This window comes from Pristiophorus japonicus, chromosome 3, assembly GCF_044704955.1.
Source record: "Pristiophorus japonicus isolate sPriJap1 chromosome 3, sPriJap1.hap1, whole genome shotgun sequence".
Classification (NCBI taxonomy): domain Eukaryota; kingdom Metazoa; phylum Chordata; class Chondrichthyes; family Pristiophoridae; genus Pristiophorus; species Pristiophorus japonicus.
Genome location: NC_091979.1, coordinates 301,951,351 through 301,968,822, shown reverse-complemented (window position 1 = coordinate 301,968,822; position 17,472 = coordinate 301,951,351). Strand labels below are relative to the sequence as shown.

The window sequence follows — 17,472 nt, the reverse complement described above, 5'->3', positions numbered from 1 at the left end:
AGGGTGTCCTTAGAGATGGAGCACGCGGTGTCCACCGGTACGCTCGCGGCCTTCCACGAGAGGTGGGCGCATCATCACCTCCGGCAACCAAATTTTAATTTGATTTTATATGTTTTAAAGTTTAATTTGTTTAATTGCCGGATTTTTAGTGTCTCCCTCCACTTTTATAGGGGCACTTGTAAACTTTATGATTTTATTGCCCAAAAGAAATCACAAAAAAAAAGTTAAAAAAAAGGGCATTTGAAAAGTGGTTGGAGTGTTCCCCAGATTAGGGGGCACTTGATTTCATGTTTATTTTGTCTCCCCCCCCCAAAAAAAGAGTTGTAGAGCTGTTGGGGGCAGTTAAGTGTCTGGAGTATCCCCAGATTGGGGGGGGCACTCGATCTAACGTTTATTTTTGTTCTCCAAAAAGAGTTGTGCGCTGCTCCCTGCAATGTCACACCTGGAGCAAGCCACTGTCAACACTGGGGCGGGCAGTGCGCTGATTGACAGGTCTGACGGCCAATCACAGCGGCAATCACAAACCGTAACGTTGGAGATGTGCAGTTCGGCCAATGAGAGGCGGGGGGTGGGGGAGAATACGTCACAGGGGAACGCGAGGAAAGGAGAGACCTGGGGAAAAAAGTGCGTTGCGGGCGGCCACTTCATTATATTCCGGGACTGCAGCGGCGTCGAGTGAGGGACAGGGATGGTGTCGTGGATCATCTCGCGGACTGTGGTGTGAGTGTTGGAGACTGCGCGGGGGGCGGCATCCGGGTCTGTCGGTGGGCCCCCGGGCAGGGTGAGTCCGGAGTCCGGGATCCGGGCCTGTCGGAGGGCCTCCGGGCGGGGTGAGTCCGGGATCCGGGCCTGTCGGAGGGCCCCCGGGTGAGGCCGGGACACGGGCCCTGTTGCTGGCTCGAGCCCGAGCGATCAGCCCCGCCTGCGTGAATTTAGTTGGCTCCCGGTGCGGCTTTCTCCTTCAGCGGCCGGCCGGCTGCCATTCCCGCCCAAGAAGCCGGGAACAAGGCGCGGATTTGCGGCCGCGGTGACGCACAGGCCCCAGTGGTTGTACATAAAGCGAGGGCCTTGCGTTTAATGGGACGGCCGGGTGAGCAGTGTCCATGGGCCCTCCCGGTGCAGAGTGTGAATGGGAGATTTAATCCTTGCCCAATCATTCCCAGCCGAGCCGTGACCCGCTAATCCGCACGGTACTTGTTTTTATTGCTGCTGAACCGACCCCATTCGATTTGGACCATTACAACAAAACCCAGTTGTTCGCGTAAATGTTAAATGTCTCACACAGGGTTAATGTGAACGCGGTTCCTCAATCTCTTAAACCCAGGCTTAAAAAGTAAGTGCAGATGCCGATAGACTGGTTTATGTCAAACTGGTATCTGATTAACAGGGGAAAATGAATTGCTGTGCTTGCAGGGACGATCATTTTTACGAAGACACCAAATTTGGAAGACTTTTAAGCAACATCCACCATTCAAAATGGCTTTTTTTGTACGATACTAATTAATCGCATTACATTTTTGGCTATCTTGCCACGGGATGTGAAACCGTTTTAAGCCTTAAAAAGTAACACAATCCTATTCTAACTTGACTCTGCGTTTTGTCTTTAAATGGTAACCGGAAAGTTTTTTAATTGGACTTGAGCACTTATTTTCTGTAGATTGGGTACCAAATAGGACGCAAGTAGGTTGAAAAAACAGCAAGCCAGCTTTGAATATGATTCACGACTGCCTTTGAATTGTTTACTGAATTTAGCAATTAATTATGAAACTCTAATTTATCTCTGGCCTTTTTTTTTTATAAACAAAAATGCATGCATTTTCTCGGGTGGTGGTGGATAAATTTGTTGACTTGAATAACTTCAGATGTCTGGTCTGGGACTACTTTCACTCGTGGCAACAACTGCAGTCAATCCGACAACGCTCTTGAGGTACAGTCTTTTCTGACTTGCACATCTGACGCAGTATTGTTGTCACTTGTACATCTTCAGGACAGTGCCTAGTGCATCGATTAAACATTTGTAACACCTGAGCTGTGTTGGTTATTACAGAGGGGGTGATTTACATTGGTACATTGGCTATTGCAATCAAAAGTTAAATATACACAATGTTAAAATTGCATTTAAAACAAGTTGCATTTATGTAGCTTTAATGTGGAAAAATGCCCTGAAGTACTTAAGAGGCATAATAAGAAATGGCAGAGAGCCAAAGAAGGACATAATTATGAGGGGTAACTAAACGTTGTCAAACAAATGGGTTATGAGGATCATGAATGTGGTGGGGTTTGGAATGAGAATTCTGGGGTTTGGAATGAGAATGAGACAGCTGCCAGGAGTCAGATAAAGAGTTCCATGGGAGGGAGGGGAGATTATTGAGATAGGATGAAGCCATGAAGGAATTTAAACATGAGGATGAGAATTTGTTAATATTTTGGAGGGGGAGGATAGGCTGCTAATGTAGGTCGATGAGGATAGGGTGATGGATGAGCGGGACTTGGTTTGAGATAGGATGCAGGCAGCAGAGTTTTAGGTGTAGGATAGGAGAATTGAAATAGGTGAGACTGGAAGTGATGGGTGTGGATTTGGGTTTCAGCAGTAGATGGGCTGAAGTAATGGTGGAGTAGTCAATGTTATGGAGGTGGCAGTTGGTGGTTCTTGTCTTTTTAAGAAAGGAGGGAGAGAGAAAATGGGGAATTATAGACCGGTTAGCCTGACATCAGTGGTGGGGAAAATGTTGGAATCAATTATTAAAGATGAAATAACCGCATTTGGAAAGCAATGACAGGATCGGTCCAAGTCAGCATGGATTTATGAAAGGGAAATCATGCTTGACAAATCTAGAATTTTTTGAGGATGTAACTAGTAGAGTGGATAAGGGAGAACCAGTGGATGTGGTGTATTTGGACTTTCAAAAGGCTTTTGACAAGGTTCCACACAAGAGATTGGTGTGCAAAATTAAAGCACATGGTATTGGGGGTAATGTATTGACATGGATAGAGAACTGTTTGGCAGACAGGAAGCAGAGAGTCGGGATAAACTGGTCCTTTTCGGAATGGCAGGCAATGACTAGTGGGGTGCCGCAGGGCTCCGTGCTGGGACCCCAGCTATTTACAATGTACATCAATGATTTAGATGAAGGGATTGAGTGTAATATCTCCAAGTTTGCAGATGACACTAAGTTGGGTGGCGGTGTGAGCTGCGAGGAAGACGCTTTGAGGCTGCAAGCGACTTGGACAGGTTAGGTGAGTGGGCAAAGGCATGGCAGATGTAGTATAATGTGGATAAATGTGAGGTTATCCAGTTTGGTGGCAAAAACACGAAGGCAGAATATTATCTGAATGGTGGCAGATTAGGAAAAGGGGAGGTGCAACGAGACCTGGGTATCATGATACATCAGTCGTTGAAAGTTGGCATGCAGGTACAGCAGGCGGTGAAGAAGGCAAATGGCATGTTGGCCTTCATAGCTGGGGATTTGAGTATAGGAGCAGGGAGGTCTTGCTGCAGTTGTCCAGGGCCTTAGTGAGACCTCACCTGGAATATTGTGTTCAGTTTTGGTCTCCTAATCTGAGGAAGGATGTTCTTGCTATTGAGGGAGTGCAGCAAAGGTTCACCAGACTGATTCCTGGGATTGCAGGACTGACATATGAGGAGAGACTGAATCGACTGGGCCTGTATTCACTGGAATTTAGAAGAATGAGAGGGGATCTCATAGAAACATATAAAATACTGAAGGGACTGGACAGGTTAGATGCAGGAAGAATGTTCCCGATGTTTGGGAAGTCCAGAACCAGGGGACAAAGTCTAAGGATAAGGGGTAAGCCATTTTGGACCGAGATGAAGAGAAACGTTCTTCACTCAGAGTTGTTAACCTGTGGAATTCTCTGCCGCAGAGAGTTGTTGTCATTTCGTTGGATATATTCAAGAGGGAGTTAGATGTGGCCCTTGCAGCTAAAGGGATCAAGTGGTATGGAGAGAAAGCAGGGAATGGGTACTTAGGTGATGATCAGCTATGATCTTATTGAATGGTGATGCAGGCTCGAAGGGCCGAATAGCGTACTCCTGCATCTATGTTTCCATGATGGAAAGGATGTGGAGTTTTTAAAAAAAAAGTAAGACTTGCATTTATATAGCGCCTTTCACGACCATCGGACGTTTCAATGCCAATGAAGTATTTTTGGAGAGTAGTCACTTGTAATGTGGGAAACGCAGCAGTCAATTTGCGCACAGCAAGCTCCCACAAACAGCAACATGATAATGACCAGGTAATCTGTTTTTGTTATGTTGATTGAGGGATAAATATTGGCCAGGACACTGGGGATAACTCCCCTGCTTTTCTTCGACATAGCGCCATGGGATCTTTTATGTCCACCTGAGAGAGCAGACGGGGCCTCGGTTTAACCTCTCATCCAAAAGACAGTGCAGCACTCCCTCAGCACTACACTGGAGTGTCAGCCTAGATTTAAAAGCTCAGCTTGAGTCCAATAGACTGGAGAGAGGGATGCAATCCATGGTAAGAGTACGGAGTTCTTGGTGTGGGGCTGAAGATGACGGCTTTGGTCGTCTTCATATTTAACTGTGGTGTTAGCTTGCACATGTTATAATAAAAAGATGAAAGCAAGTGGAATTTGCTCAAAATGTGTGGCAGATAGTGTAATTACTATCTCAGATTAAAGTAATTGGCAAAAGAACAAGAAACGAGGTGGGAATTTATTTTTTACACAGCAAGGTGTTACGATCTGGAATGCTTTGCCTGAAAGGGTGGTGCAAGTAGTTTTCAATAATATGTTTCAAAAGGGAATTGGATATTTGAAGGGGAAAAATTTATAGGGCTGGGGAGTGGGACTAATTGGAGAGCTCTTTCCAAGAGCTGGCGCAGACACAATAGGCAAAGTGGCTGTCTACTATGCAGTATGATTCTATAAAATTAGTGTAATTACTATCTCAAACTGGAGCAATATGCAATGGTATTTTGTCAATTTCATGTTCCTCATTTCCTCAAAGTTTCTCCCTCTCCCAAACATTCGGACTCTGGTACCTCACCCAGTTGGCCATTCTTCATTTGTGTACCTAGAGTGTCAGTCGGCTTTTGGACCAAGAAATGCAGCACAGCCGAGCCCCATCCTGCCCTTGCCCACCATTTGCACATGGATGCTTTCCAGCAATCATAGAATTGTTCAAATTGAAGTACGGAATAGGACTTAACTGCAAAAAGGTCTCTGTCCTCTGCCCATTCCCATGTCCTTTTTAAATACTATTTTTCCTAATATTTATCCATTTACATATTAAAATTGTTTATGGATTCTTCCTCCACCACTGCCTCTGGTAGGGCATTCCATTTCCAAATAACCCTCTGTGGATATGTATGTTAAGAAATTCTTCAAACCTCCCCTTCATTCTTTTGGTTGTGCTAAGGGGGCCATTTAGTCCATCGAGCCTGTGCTGATGCTGTGAAGGAGCCTGGGATTTATAACCAGCTGCTGATCTGCAGTGTAATAATTGCACTCAAATTAGCCTATAATTGGCCTCAGAACATGCAGTTAGGTAACATAAATAACATTTATGAAAGGGAAATCATGTTTGATAAATCTGTTATGTTTTTTTGAATGTTGTTACTCGCAGAATAGATAAGGGGAACCTTATTTGGATTTTCAGAAGGCATTCGATATGGTGCCACACAAGAGGTTATTAAACAAAATGAGGGCTCATGGGATTTGAGGTAATATATTATGTATTGAGGATTTGTTAACATAGATAGATAGATACAAAACAGAGAGTAGGAATAGACGAGTCATTTTCGGCTTGGCAGACTAACTAGTGGCATATGCAAGGACCAGTGCTTGGGGCCCAGCTATTAACAATCTATATCGATGATTTGGATGAGTGGACCAAATGTAATATGTCCAAGTTTGCTGATGATACAAAGCTAGGTTGGCAAGTAAGTTGTGAGGAGGATGCATCGAGACTTTAAGGGGATATAGACAGGCTTAGTGAGTGGGCAAGAACATGGCAAATGGAATATAATGTGGAGAAATGTGAAGTTACCCACTTTGGTAGGAAAACTAGAAAAACAGAGTATTTTTTAAACAGTGAGAGATTGGGAAATGTTGGTGTTCAGATGGACCTGGGTGTCCTTGTATACGATCACTGAAAGTTAGCATGCAGGTACAGCAAGCAATGAAGAAAGCAAATTGTATGTTGGCTAATATTACTAGAGTATTTGAGTACAAGAGTGAAGATGTCTCACTACAATTATATAAGGCCCTGTTGAGACCACACCTGGAGTATTGCGTATCCTTTTGGTCTCCTTACCTAAGGAAGGATATACTTGCCATCGAGGGAGTGCAACAAAGATTCCTGGGATGGGGGGGATTGTCCTATCAGAAAAAATTGAGTAGACTAGGCCTATATTCTCTATAGTTTAGAAGAATGAAAGGTGATCACATTGAAACATACAAAATTCTGACAGGGTAGATGCAGGGAGGATGTTTCCTCTGGCTGGGGAGTCGAGAACCAGGGGTCACAGTCTCAGAATAAGGGGTCGGTCATTTCGGACTGAGACGAGGAGACATTTTTTTCAGGGTGGTGAATCTTTGGAATTTTCTACCCCAGAGGGCTGTGGCTGCACAGTCGTTGAGTATATTTAAGTTAGATAGATTTTTGAATATTAAGGGATATGGAGATAGTGCAGGAAAATGGAGTTGAGGTAGAAAATCTGCCATGATATTGAATAGCGGAGCAGGCTTGATGGGCCAAATGACTTGCTCCTGCTTCGATTATGTTCTTATGATGTATTATTCTGCTGTACCTTTAAGGCCACAAAACCTGACCTTACAAAACAGCATATCCTCTGCTTTAACTGGAAATTTGTTTATAATTGAACCATGAAAAAAATCAGCAACAGGTGAAATTGCAAAAAGTAAACCTCAGAACTGGTAAAACAACAGAAGATGGTTCTGATTGCTCCAAAGAGATCCTCCACACCTGTGGTGCCCATATTATTTTTGACTCCTGTTATATCTGAGGCAGTCAGTATTTTTTTTATAACTCCCTACATCCACATTTATAATGGCAATGGCCTATGTAATCTTGTCACGTGCTGTAATTACTCTTCCTCCTCAGTGGAGGCACTGAGCTGTAATTACTGCGTGACTAGTTTATGTAGGCAGTTTCCATCATCAATGTGGACAGAGCAATTTATAGTGGAATTACAAAAATAAGGACAGAATGTGACTTTAAAATGGGGGCTGAATTACATGTACCCGCTCTGGTCCAGTTATCGCCTGCCCTCAAACCTTGCTTCACCTGAAGACTACACATGGTCTTAACTCCCCATATGCAACCCGATGGCAGACTGACTAGTTTGTGAAATGCACATCCTGTCTCCTCATCTTCTGCATTTTACCTACTGCAGTGTTTATATAATTTTGTGGCTACACAGTAAAGATGGCTAATTTTTCTCCTTCTCTGAGAGCAGGCATTTATTTTTTTTACTGTGTAGCATAATAATGTATACTTCTCTCTGCAGCTGTTAGTGGGCCAATAGATTTGGTTCTCTTCCAGTATTGTGGGGGAAAAAATTGACTAACAAATCCTGAGCGAATTGTAATCCGAAGCCTGTATTCACTTGTGGGTTTGTAATGTTCAGGTTTCCAGTTTTAATGAGTAATAACAAAAAAAAACCTGATTCCAGTATTGTGCTGGTGTATATAATCAATATAAGCGAGGCCTCCAAGAGGTTCTTGTACATTGTTATTCTCTTCTCATGATCTAGTTGAGAGAATTGAGTTATGTTGCTTTCCTGGAGTTTGTAGTCTTTTCTCTTTCTTGCCCTGGCAAGTCCATATCCACTTTCTGCCTTCCTGTTGTTCTCACAGCAGTGTTCTGCTCTTGAGACAAGGCTATCTTTGTTGCTGGTGAAACCACTTTGCCTCCTGCCATGACTATTGTTGGTGGCCATGCTGCATCGGCACTTTCCATCCTACTGTGCCTGCAGCAGCTAGCTCCTCTCTGGCTGCAGCTGTTGTCTGTGCTTTCCATCCTCTCTGACTGCTCCAGTATGGACCTCCCTGAACTATTCTCTCTCCCTTCCCAGAGCACTGTCAAACCCTGAATCCTACTCTTCCTCCCACTCCCCATATTATCAAATCTAGATCCTTGCCAATGCTTCCCGATCCCCACATGATTTGCTCCCAATGCCTGTGTGCTCAAGTGCAACTAAAAATAAGTACCGCTTCCCCATGCTCAAAGAACTTGATTTGCAGATGACTGATAGATCCCATACAACCCCAGATTCCCTCAACTGCACTATTGAAGCCTATATTTATCTAACTCCTGTCCACTCCCAGACCGCTTTCCGATTCCGATTTCCAATGCCTGTGAATACTTGCAGGCATCAACTTGCCCAGCTTTTGGCCTCCTGCACTTGCCTCCCCCGTGCCAATGCCAGGTCTTAAGAACATAAGAAATAGGAACAGGAGTAGGCCACACGGCCCCTCGAGCCTGCTCCGCCATTCAATAAGATCATGGCTGATCTGATCATGGACTCAGCTCCACTTCCCTGCCCACTCCCTATAACCCCTTACCCCCTTATCGTTTAAGAAACTATCTATTTCTGTCTTAAATTTATTCAATGTCCCAGATTCCACAGCTCTCTGAGGCAGCAAATTCCACAGATTTACAACCCTCAGAAGAAATTTCTCCTCATCTCAGGTTTAAATGGGCGACCCCTTATTCTAAGATCATGCCCTCTAGTTCGAGTCTCCCCCAAACATCCTCTCTGCATCCACCTTGTCAAGCCCCCTCATAATCTTATCATCATATGCAGTCCCTCGTATCGAGGATGACTTGCTTCCACGCCAAAAAGGGATGAGTTCACAGGTGTTTCAATGAAGGACCTAATATTCCGGATCTCAAACTGCATCCTAAAGGGTGGAAGATGCCTGTGCATGGATTTTTTTAACGTGGGGTGGCCGTTGCACACCAGCCACTGCATGGGCTTGACAGAGCTCAGTCTTGGTCCAGTGGCAACGATTAACCAGGACGGTTGGAGACCTGCTCTGCTGCAATGTTATCCTTTCGTTTCAATCTTGTATGTTTCGATAAGATCACCTCATTCTTCTGAATTCCAATGAGTAGAGGCCCAACCTACTCAACCTTTCCTCATAAGTCAACCCCTTCATCTCTGGAATCAACCTCGTGAAGCTTCTCTAAACTGCCTCCAAAGCAAGTATATCCTTTCGTAAATATGGAAACCAAAACTACACGCAGTATTCCAGGTGTGGCCTCACCAATACCCTGTATAGCTGTAGCAAGACTTCCCTGCTTTTATACTCCATCCCCAATGCAATAAAGCCCAAGATACCATTGGCCTTCCTGATCTCTTGCTGTACCTGCATACTATCTTTTTGTGTTTCATGCACAAGTACCCCCAGGTCCCGCTGTACTGCAGCACTTTGCAATCTTTCTCCATTTAAATAATAACCTGCTCTTTGATTTTTTTCTGCCATTTTTTAGGAAAAGCAATGTGTGAGGAGAACACAAAAAATCTGCAAAAGGACATAGACAGGCTAAGTGAGTGGGCAAAAGCTTGGCAGATAAGAGTATAATGTCTACCGTAAAGACTGATACAAAATATTTGTTCAGAGTTTGTGCCATCTCCATGTTCCCCATTACTAATTCCCCGGTCCCATCCTTTAAGGGACCAACATTTACTTTAGCCACCTTTTTCCTTTTTATATACACGAGGAAGCGCGTAGAGTTTTGTGGGAGGACCTGCCGAAGGTCGGCCCGGAGGGCGCCGAAAATCTGGAAGCTCTGCTAAGCCTGGCGGAGCTGACCTCGACCGGCTCTCGAGGGGAAAAGCCCCGGGGTTGGACGGGCTGACCGTGGAGTTCCACAGGGCACACTGGGACGTCCTGGGGGGCGACTACGCGCGGGTCCTGGGGGAAAGTCTGGCGACCGGGGAGATGCCCCTCTCTTGGCGCAGGGCAGCCATCGTCCTGCTGCCTAAGAAGGGCAATCTCCGCCTACTTAAGAACTGCTGCCTGGTCTCCCTCAGCACGGACTACAAAATTTTCGCCAGGGCGATGACTGCTCGCCTTGGCACCGTGCTGGACCACATGATCCACCCCGACCAGTCCTACACGGTCCCAGGCCGGACAATCCATGATAACATTCATCTGGTCCGGGACCTCATCCATCATTCCCAGGAGGCTGGTCTGTCGGTCGCCTTCCTATCCCTCGACCAGGAGAAGGCGTTCGACAGGGTGGATCACGACTATCTGTTCTGAACTCTGCGCGCTTTCGGGTTCGGGACGCATTTCTTCGCCCGGATCCGACTTTTGTATGCCGCTGCGGAATGTCTGATTAAGGTTAACGGGTCCTTGACGGAGCCCCTTCGCTTTAGGCGAGGGGTGCACCAGGGATGCCCCATGTCCGGCCAGTTATATGCCATCTGCGTGGAGCCTTTCCTGCGCCTCCTGCGGACGAGGTTGAAGGGACTGGCTCTGCAAGGGCCGGGCGTGGAGGTCGTCCTCTCGGTTTACGCCGATGACGTGCTCCTCACGGTAGAGGATCCCGCTGACCTGCGGAGGATGCGTGAGTGCCAGGAGATTTACTCTGCCACATCCTCCGCCAGGATCATTTGGGAGAAATGTTCCGGACTCGTGGCGGGTGGACTCCCTGCCAGAGGAGCTCAGGCCTTTTGCCTGGAGCACGACCCATCTCCTCTACCTTAGCCCCGACGAGGAAGCCTGGCCGGCGAACTGGCAAGAGCTGGAGGCCAAGGTCGCCGCTCGCCTAGGGCGCTGGACAGGACTGCTCCGAGTGCTGTCCTACAGGAGTCGAGCGCTAGTCATAAACCAGCTGGTGGCCGCTATGCTGTGGGTCCGGCTGGTCACTTTGACCCCTCCCCCTGCGCTTGTCGCTAAGATACAGAAGAAGCTGGTGGACTTCTTCTCGAACAACAGGAAGCACTGGGTCTCTGCCGCGATCTTGAGTCTCCCGCTTAGGGAGGGCAGTCAGTCGTTTGTGTGCGTCAGCACCCAGCTAGTGACTTTCCGTCTTCAAACCCTGCAGAGATACCTTTACGTTGAGCCCCCTCCTAGGTGACGTATTTCTTCCGCCAGCAGCACAGCCTCAACTACGACACGCAGCTCCTGTTTGTGAGCTTGGGGGGCGTCAGGACCGCCGTCCAGGGGCTGCCTGTCTTTTACAAGGAACTCACCAGGGTCTGGAACAAAGTCTCCACCAAGCACAGCTCTCTACCGGCTGGAGTGGCGGCTGTCCTGCAGGAGCCGCTGCTCGGGAATTCGTACCTCCACGTCCGAGGTTTTAGGTGGCAGTCGGACGAGAGGGCTGTGGCTGACGAGGTGACCAGGGACCTGCTCGATGGCGGAGGAGCGGGCTGGATGGCGCCAGACATGCTGGCACGGTGCCTAAATTCGGCCGACGTCCGCCGCGCGGCTGATGACATCGAGTCGCTAAAAACAGTTCTGGGCCCTGACTCCGTTAGGTGTGTTGAGGAGGCTCAAGCACGTGGGGAGATCCCGTCCGAACTGAATTCCTCATCGGCGCCAAACCCCAGAACCTCCCTCGAGAGCCGGCACCTCACAACTAGAGCCGCCTCGGGGAAATCCCCTTCGTGCCTTTCAGTTCTGTGCGGAGGGTTTCCTGTACGGGCTGCTCCTGCACACTCTCAACTTTGCCATCCTCGTCTGCTATCCGGACACGCCATGGCGTACCATCTTGCCGTCCAGAGGAGGCGGAGGTCCCCGATAGAGTGCACTCTACGCGGGAGTCCTCCCATTATTTATCGGGGACTTGGCCTGGATGGTGGTGCACGGAGCAGTCCCATGCAACAATTTAAGCCGGTTCATGGGCTCCCAGGCTGCCTGCAATTTCTGCGGTCTGGAAGAGTCCGTGTTCCATGTTTTTATTGAATGCATGAGGTTGCAGCCCTTGTTCCATTATTTAAAGGGGCTGCTCCTCAATTTCTGGTTGCACTTCAGTCCCACACTCCTGATCTTTGGACACCCTGTGCGGAGGGGAGCGGGTAGGTCCGAGGGCCTCCTCGTAGGACAGCTGGGCACGGCCAAGGGCGCCATCAGCCGGTCCAGGCAGCGGGCGGTCGAGGGGGTCGTTCAGCCTGACTGCCTGCCTCTCTTCCGTGCTTACATCCGGGCCAGGGGGTCCCTAGAGATGGAGCACGCGGTGTCCACCGGTACGCTCGCGGCCTTCCGCGAGAGGTGGGCGCCGGAGGGACTGGAGTGCATTATCACCCCCGGCAACCAAATTTTAATTTGATTTTATATGTTTTAAAGTTTAATTTGTTTTAATTGCCTGTTTTAGTGTCCCCCTCCCTTTTTATAGGGGGCACTTGTAAATTTATGCTTTTAGTGCTCCAAAAAAACCCACAAAAAAAGGGCACTTGTTTGAAAGTGTCTGGAGTGTCCCCCAAATCAGGGGGCACTTGAATTAATGTTTATTTTCTCCAATCAAAAGAGTTGTATCGGACTCTCTTCGCAAGGTCTTTGAGTGCCCCGGCATTGATTTTTCTGCGGCACTGCTTTTGTTGCCAACGCTGCTTTGGGGCTATATTGATGATGATGGAACGGATTAGGCGGTGTTCCATCCAGCAGTCGTCAGTTCCCGTCATGCGTACATCCTTGCGATACCTGGCTCGAACGATGAGTGTTTGGAGCGAGGGTGTTGCCATGATGCCTTGCACTTGTCCCTCTGGCGGAACAAGGTGTTAGTGATGACAAGGTCATGTTCTAGGCATTTTGTCAGGAGCAGGGTACCGCTGGAGTTGGTTTTCCCGACACCCTCTCTGTGGATCACACCTCCCTAGTGTCCTTACCGACTCTGGCGTTGAAGTCGCCGAGGAGGATCAGTCGGTCATCGTAGGGACGTGGGACAGGAATTGTTCGAGGCTGAAGTAAAATCCCTCTGGCCTCATCTGTTCTGTCAAGTGCTGGGGCGCACACGCTGATGACTGGTGCACTCGTTCTGGGAATGGGTGAGTCAAAGAGTCACGAGACGATCGCTAATCCCACAGTGTTAGTCTCTGAGGTGGTCGACCGGCTCGTTCTTGATGATGGCGAAACCAACTCCGTGGAGGCGGCATTCTTCCTCTGGTTTGCCTTTCCAGAAGGTGGTATAACCTCCACTTTGTTCTTTGAGCTGCCTTCCCCTGCCCACTGGGTCTCTCTCTTAGGGTGGCGATGTCGACATTGAAGCGTCTAAGTTCCCAGGCAACGACGGCAGTGCGGCATTCCGGTCTGTTGCTGTTGGGAGTTTTCCATGAGGGTCCTGACGTTCCAGGTTCCGAACTTCATTTTGAAGGGTGGAAGATGCTTGTGCACTCAACAAGCTCCCCGCTGGAGTGGCACTCAACTACAGAACCAGTGGGAACCTGTTCAACCTTCGTCACCTCCTGGCCAGATCCAAGACCGTCCCATCCTATCGTCGAGCTACAGTACGCGGACGACACTTGCGTCTGCACACAGAGGCTGAACTCCAAACCATAGTCAACATTTTCACTGAGGCGTATGAAAGTATGGGCCTTACACTAAACATCCGGAAGACAAAGGTCCAACCTGACCCTGCCACACAACACTGTCTGCCTCCCCCAGTCATCAAGATCCATGGCGTGGCCTTGGACAACGTGGACCACTTTCCATACCTTGGGAGCCTATCAGCAAGGGCAAACAGACAACGAGTTTCAACACCTGCCCCAGGGCGCTAGCGCAGCCTTCAGCCGCCTGAGGAAGTGTGTTCAAAGATCAGGCCCTCAAATCTGCCACCAAGCTCATGGTCTGCAGGGCTGCAGTGATACCCGCCCTCCTGTATGGATCAGAGAAGTGGACCATCTACAACAGACCTCAAATCGCTGGAGAAATACCACCAACGATGTCTCCGCAAGATCCTGCAAATCCCCTGGGAGGACAGACGCAACAACGTTAGTGTCCTCGATCAGGCCAACATCCCAGCATCGAAGCACTGACCACACTCGACCAGCTCAGTTGTGCGGGCCACATTGTTCGCATGCCAAACACAAGACTCCCAAAGCAAGCGCTCTACTCGGAACTCCTACACTGCAAGCGAGCCCCAGATGGGCAGAGGAAATGTTTCTAGGACACCCTCAAAGCCTCCTTGATAAAAATGCAACATCCCCACCGACACCTGGGAGTTCCTGGCCAAAGACCGCCCTAAGAGGAGGAAGAGCATCGAGGAGGGCGCTGAGCACCTCGAGTCTCGTTGTCAAGAGCATGCAGAAAGCAAGTGCAGGCAGCGGAAGGAGCGTGCGGCAAACCAAACTCCCCACCCACCTTCAGCAACTGTCTGTCCCACCTGTGACAGAGACTGTGGTTACTGTATTGGACTGCTCAGTTACCTGAGAATTCACTTTTAGAGTGGAAGCAAGTCTTCCTCGATTTTGAGGGACTGCCTATGATGGTCTTTTCAACTGTATCTGTGGTCACCCATGATCATCCTTGGCCTTTTTTCCCCCCAAATCTCTTCTGCCATTGCTTAAGATACCCTACCTCTGAAAGTGAAGGCATTTCAGCCCAAACTACAAGTTCAAAGCTTGCAGAGCCCCACTGCCCATCTCCCGACGTGCCTTTGTTCCTTGTTCTCACGATCTCTTTAACTGCTGGATATCTGAAGAAACTTGATTTCCATCACTCGCAAACAAGACTTTGTTGCTCTACGGACAACATTATCATCATCATAGGCAGTTCTCAGGTGACTGAACAGTCCAATACGGGAATTACAGTCCCTGTCACAGGTGGGACAGACACAGTGGTTGAAGGAAAGGGTGGGTGGGACTGGTTTACTGCATGCTCCTTCCGCTGCCTGCGCTTCTTTTCTGTATGCTCTCGGCGACGAGACTCGAGGTGCTCAGCACCCTCCCAGATGTACTTCCTCCACTTAGGGTGGTCTTTGGCCAGGGACTCCCAGGTGTCGGTGGAGATGTTACATTTTATCAAGGAGGCTTTGAGGCAAGGAACGTTTCCTCTGCCCACCTGGGGCTCGCTTGCCGTGTAGGAGTTCAGAGTGAAGCGCTTGCTTTGGGAGTCTTGTGTCAGGCATGCGAACAATGTGGCCCGCCCAGCGGAGTTGGTAGAGTGTTGTCAGTGCTTCGATGCTGGGGATGTTGGCCTGATTGAGGACGCCAACATTGGTGCATCGGTCCTTCCAGGGGATTTGCAGGATCTTGTGGAGACATTGTTGGTGGTATTTCTCCAGCGATTTGAGGTGTCTACTGTATATGGTCCACGTCTCTGAGCCATACAGGAGGGCGGTTATCACTGGAGCCCTATAGACCATAAGCTTGGTGCCAGATTTGAGGGTCTGATCTTCGAACACTCTTTTCCTCGGTTGGCTGAAGGCTGCGCTGGCGTTGAACCTCATCGTCGATGTCTGCCCTTGCTGATAATAGGCTCCCGAGGTATGGGAAATGGTCCACGTTGTCTAGGACGACACGGTTTGACTGATCGGCTGAGGATTTGCTCCAATTTCAGTCACTTCAAGACTTGGCTGCTGAATTCTTCTGTCAAATTGGTTTCTGATCTCCTAGATATCTGGACTACGTTTCTGCTTTGAACTACACCGGATTACACCATGATATTTCTGCACTGGACTACACTGGATTATACTGCAAGACTTAACTGCTGTTTCTTCATCGATTCTGATAAAGTTTATTTTTCCTTTTAATTGCGTTTGTGTCTCTGCTGAACTGGATCTATTGGCTTTTCAACTCTGCTGGCTTCGAGCTAGCAGCTGCTGTTTCACTCGTTCTACCAGTTTTCAACTTTGGTCACTGGCTGTAGTTTTATTTTTTCTCCGCTGTTTTGATTTAGAAACATAGAAAATAGGTGCAGGAGTAGGCCATTCAGCCCTTCGAGCCTGCACCGTCATTCAATAAGATCATGGCTGATCATTCCCTCAGTACCCCTTTCCTGCTTTTTCTCCATACCCCTTGATCCCCTTAGCTGTAAGGACCCTATCCAACTCCCTCTTGAATACATCCAATGAACTGGCATCAACAACTCTCTGCGGCAGGGAATTCCACAGGTTAACAACTCCGAGTGAAGAAGTTTCCTCTCATCTCAGTCCTAAATGGCCTGCTCCTTATCCTAAGACTGTGTCCCCTGGTTCTGGACTTCCCCAACATCGGGAACATTCTTCCCGCATCTAACCTGTCCAGTCCCATCAGATATAAGATACGGGATAAGATTCTATGAGATCCCCTCTCCTACTTCTAAACTCTAGTGAATAAAGGCTCAGTTGATCCAGTCTCTCCTCATATGACAGTCCAGCCATCCCTGGAATCAGTCTGGTGACCTACAGTGACCTACAAACTTGCGTCAACTTCGCCATCATCTTTCTGCACCACGACTGACTCTCCTTCCTACGGCATAAGCTCAAACTCTCGACACTTCAAATAGCTTCTGGACTTCATTCACCTGCTTTGCACAGCAGTTTATAAATGCTCCTTGCCGGCCCCATCCTGCTTATGCCGGCTTTGTCCTTCTATGGGACTCTGATTTTGACCCTGGTCTCCCTGCTATTGTATCCCATTAACTACTACATTTAAACAGGCCACGAGACAGGGCAAGGTCGAGGGAGTAGCCGTGAATATGGGTTGGGGAGTTTACATAGAGGAAGAGGTTAAGGGAGGATAGGAGGCTCGTATGTGATTTGATGATGACAGCCTGAACTGGGGAAACAGCAGTTGAGTCTTGCAACCTGAACTTTCCCGTGTCCATTCACGTGCGCACTTTGGCTATCACTCCAGACCGGAGCCATTCAATACTTTTCCACTTTTTCCCACCTTTTTCCTTTTTCTCTTCAACCCTCCCTGACTGCTCTCTCGTCATCATGCCTCCTTTCTTCTCTCCTCTCTGATACTCTGCCCTCCCAATACCTACCCCAATCCTTCATTACTTTTCAACCTTACCATTCTCCTGCTGCTGCCCCAGCCTTGACTCCCTTTTAGATAAACCTACAGCTTTCCCTCTGTGCCTCGCTTGGCATTCTACAAAGGGCCCATCGAGGCACTCATCGTTGTCTCCCGACAAGCAGCAACCCCAACAGTTACAACTTCTCTCGCCGACCTTCTCGCTCAGCGTGCTCACGGGGCTAATCTTGCCCATCTCCTCCCCATCCAACTCATTCCCCCCCAGCTGATCCAGTGGACACTGGCAGCGGAGTAGCCATCACAGAGCCTCTCCGTATCTCCCTCCAGAATGTCCATTCACTTGCGAACAAGGCCCTTGCAATCCATGAGCTTAGAATGGATGATTGCATCAACATCATGGCCCGGACGGAAACTTGGTAGAGGGGCGATGACACCTTACCCTTAAATAAAACCTCTCCGCCATGGTGGCGGTATGGCTCTCATCATCAAATCACACATTAATCTGTCCCCTGCTCCTCCAGCACTTTCTCCTCCTTTGAGCATCTCGCCC

General features: G+C 48.4%; 1 protein-coding gene across 2 annotated transcripts in view; it reads left to right on the top strand.

Annotated features, from left to right (window-relative positions):
* The first annotated feature begins 600 nt into the window (after nucleotides 1-600).
* The window catches only part of reep3b (receptor accessory protein 3b), an 80,859-nt gene continuing 63,987 nt past the window's right edge, over nucleotides 601-17,472 (top strand). For both annotated transcript variants that reach the window (XM_070876840.1, XM_070876839.1), the window contains exon 1: nucleotides 601-720. In XM_070876840.1, coding sequence (XP_070732941.1) covers nucleotides 689-720 — 32 coding nt within the window. In that variant the 5' untranslated portion in view covers nucleotides 601-688. The remainder of the gene's footprint in view (nucleotides 721-17,472) is intronic.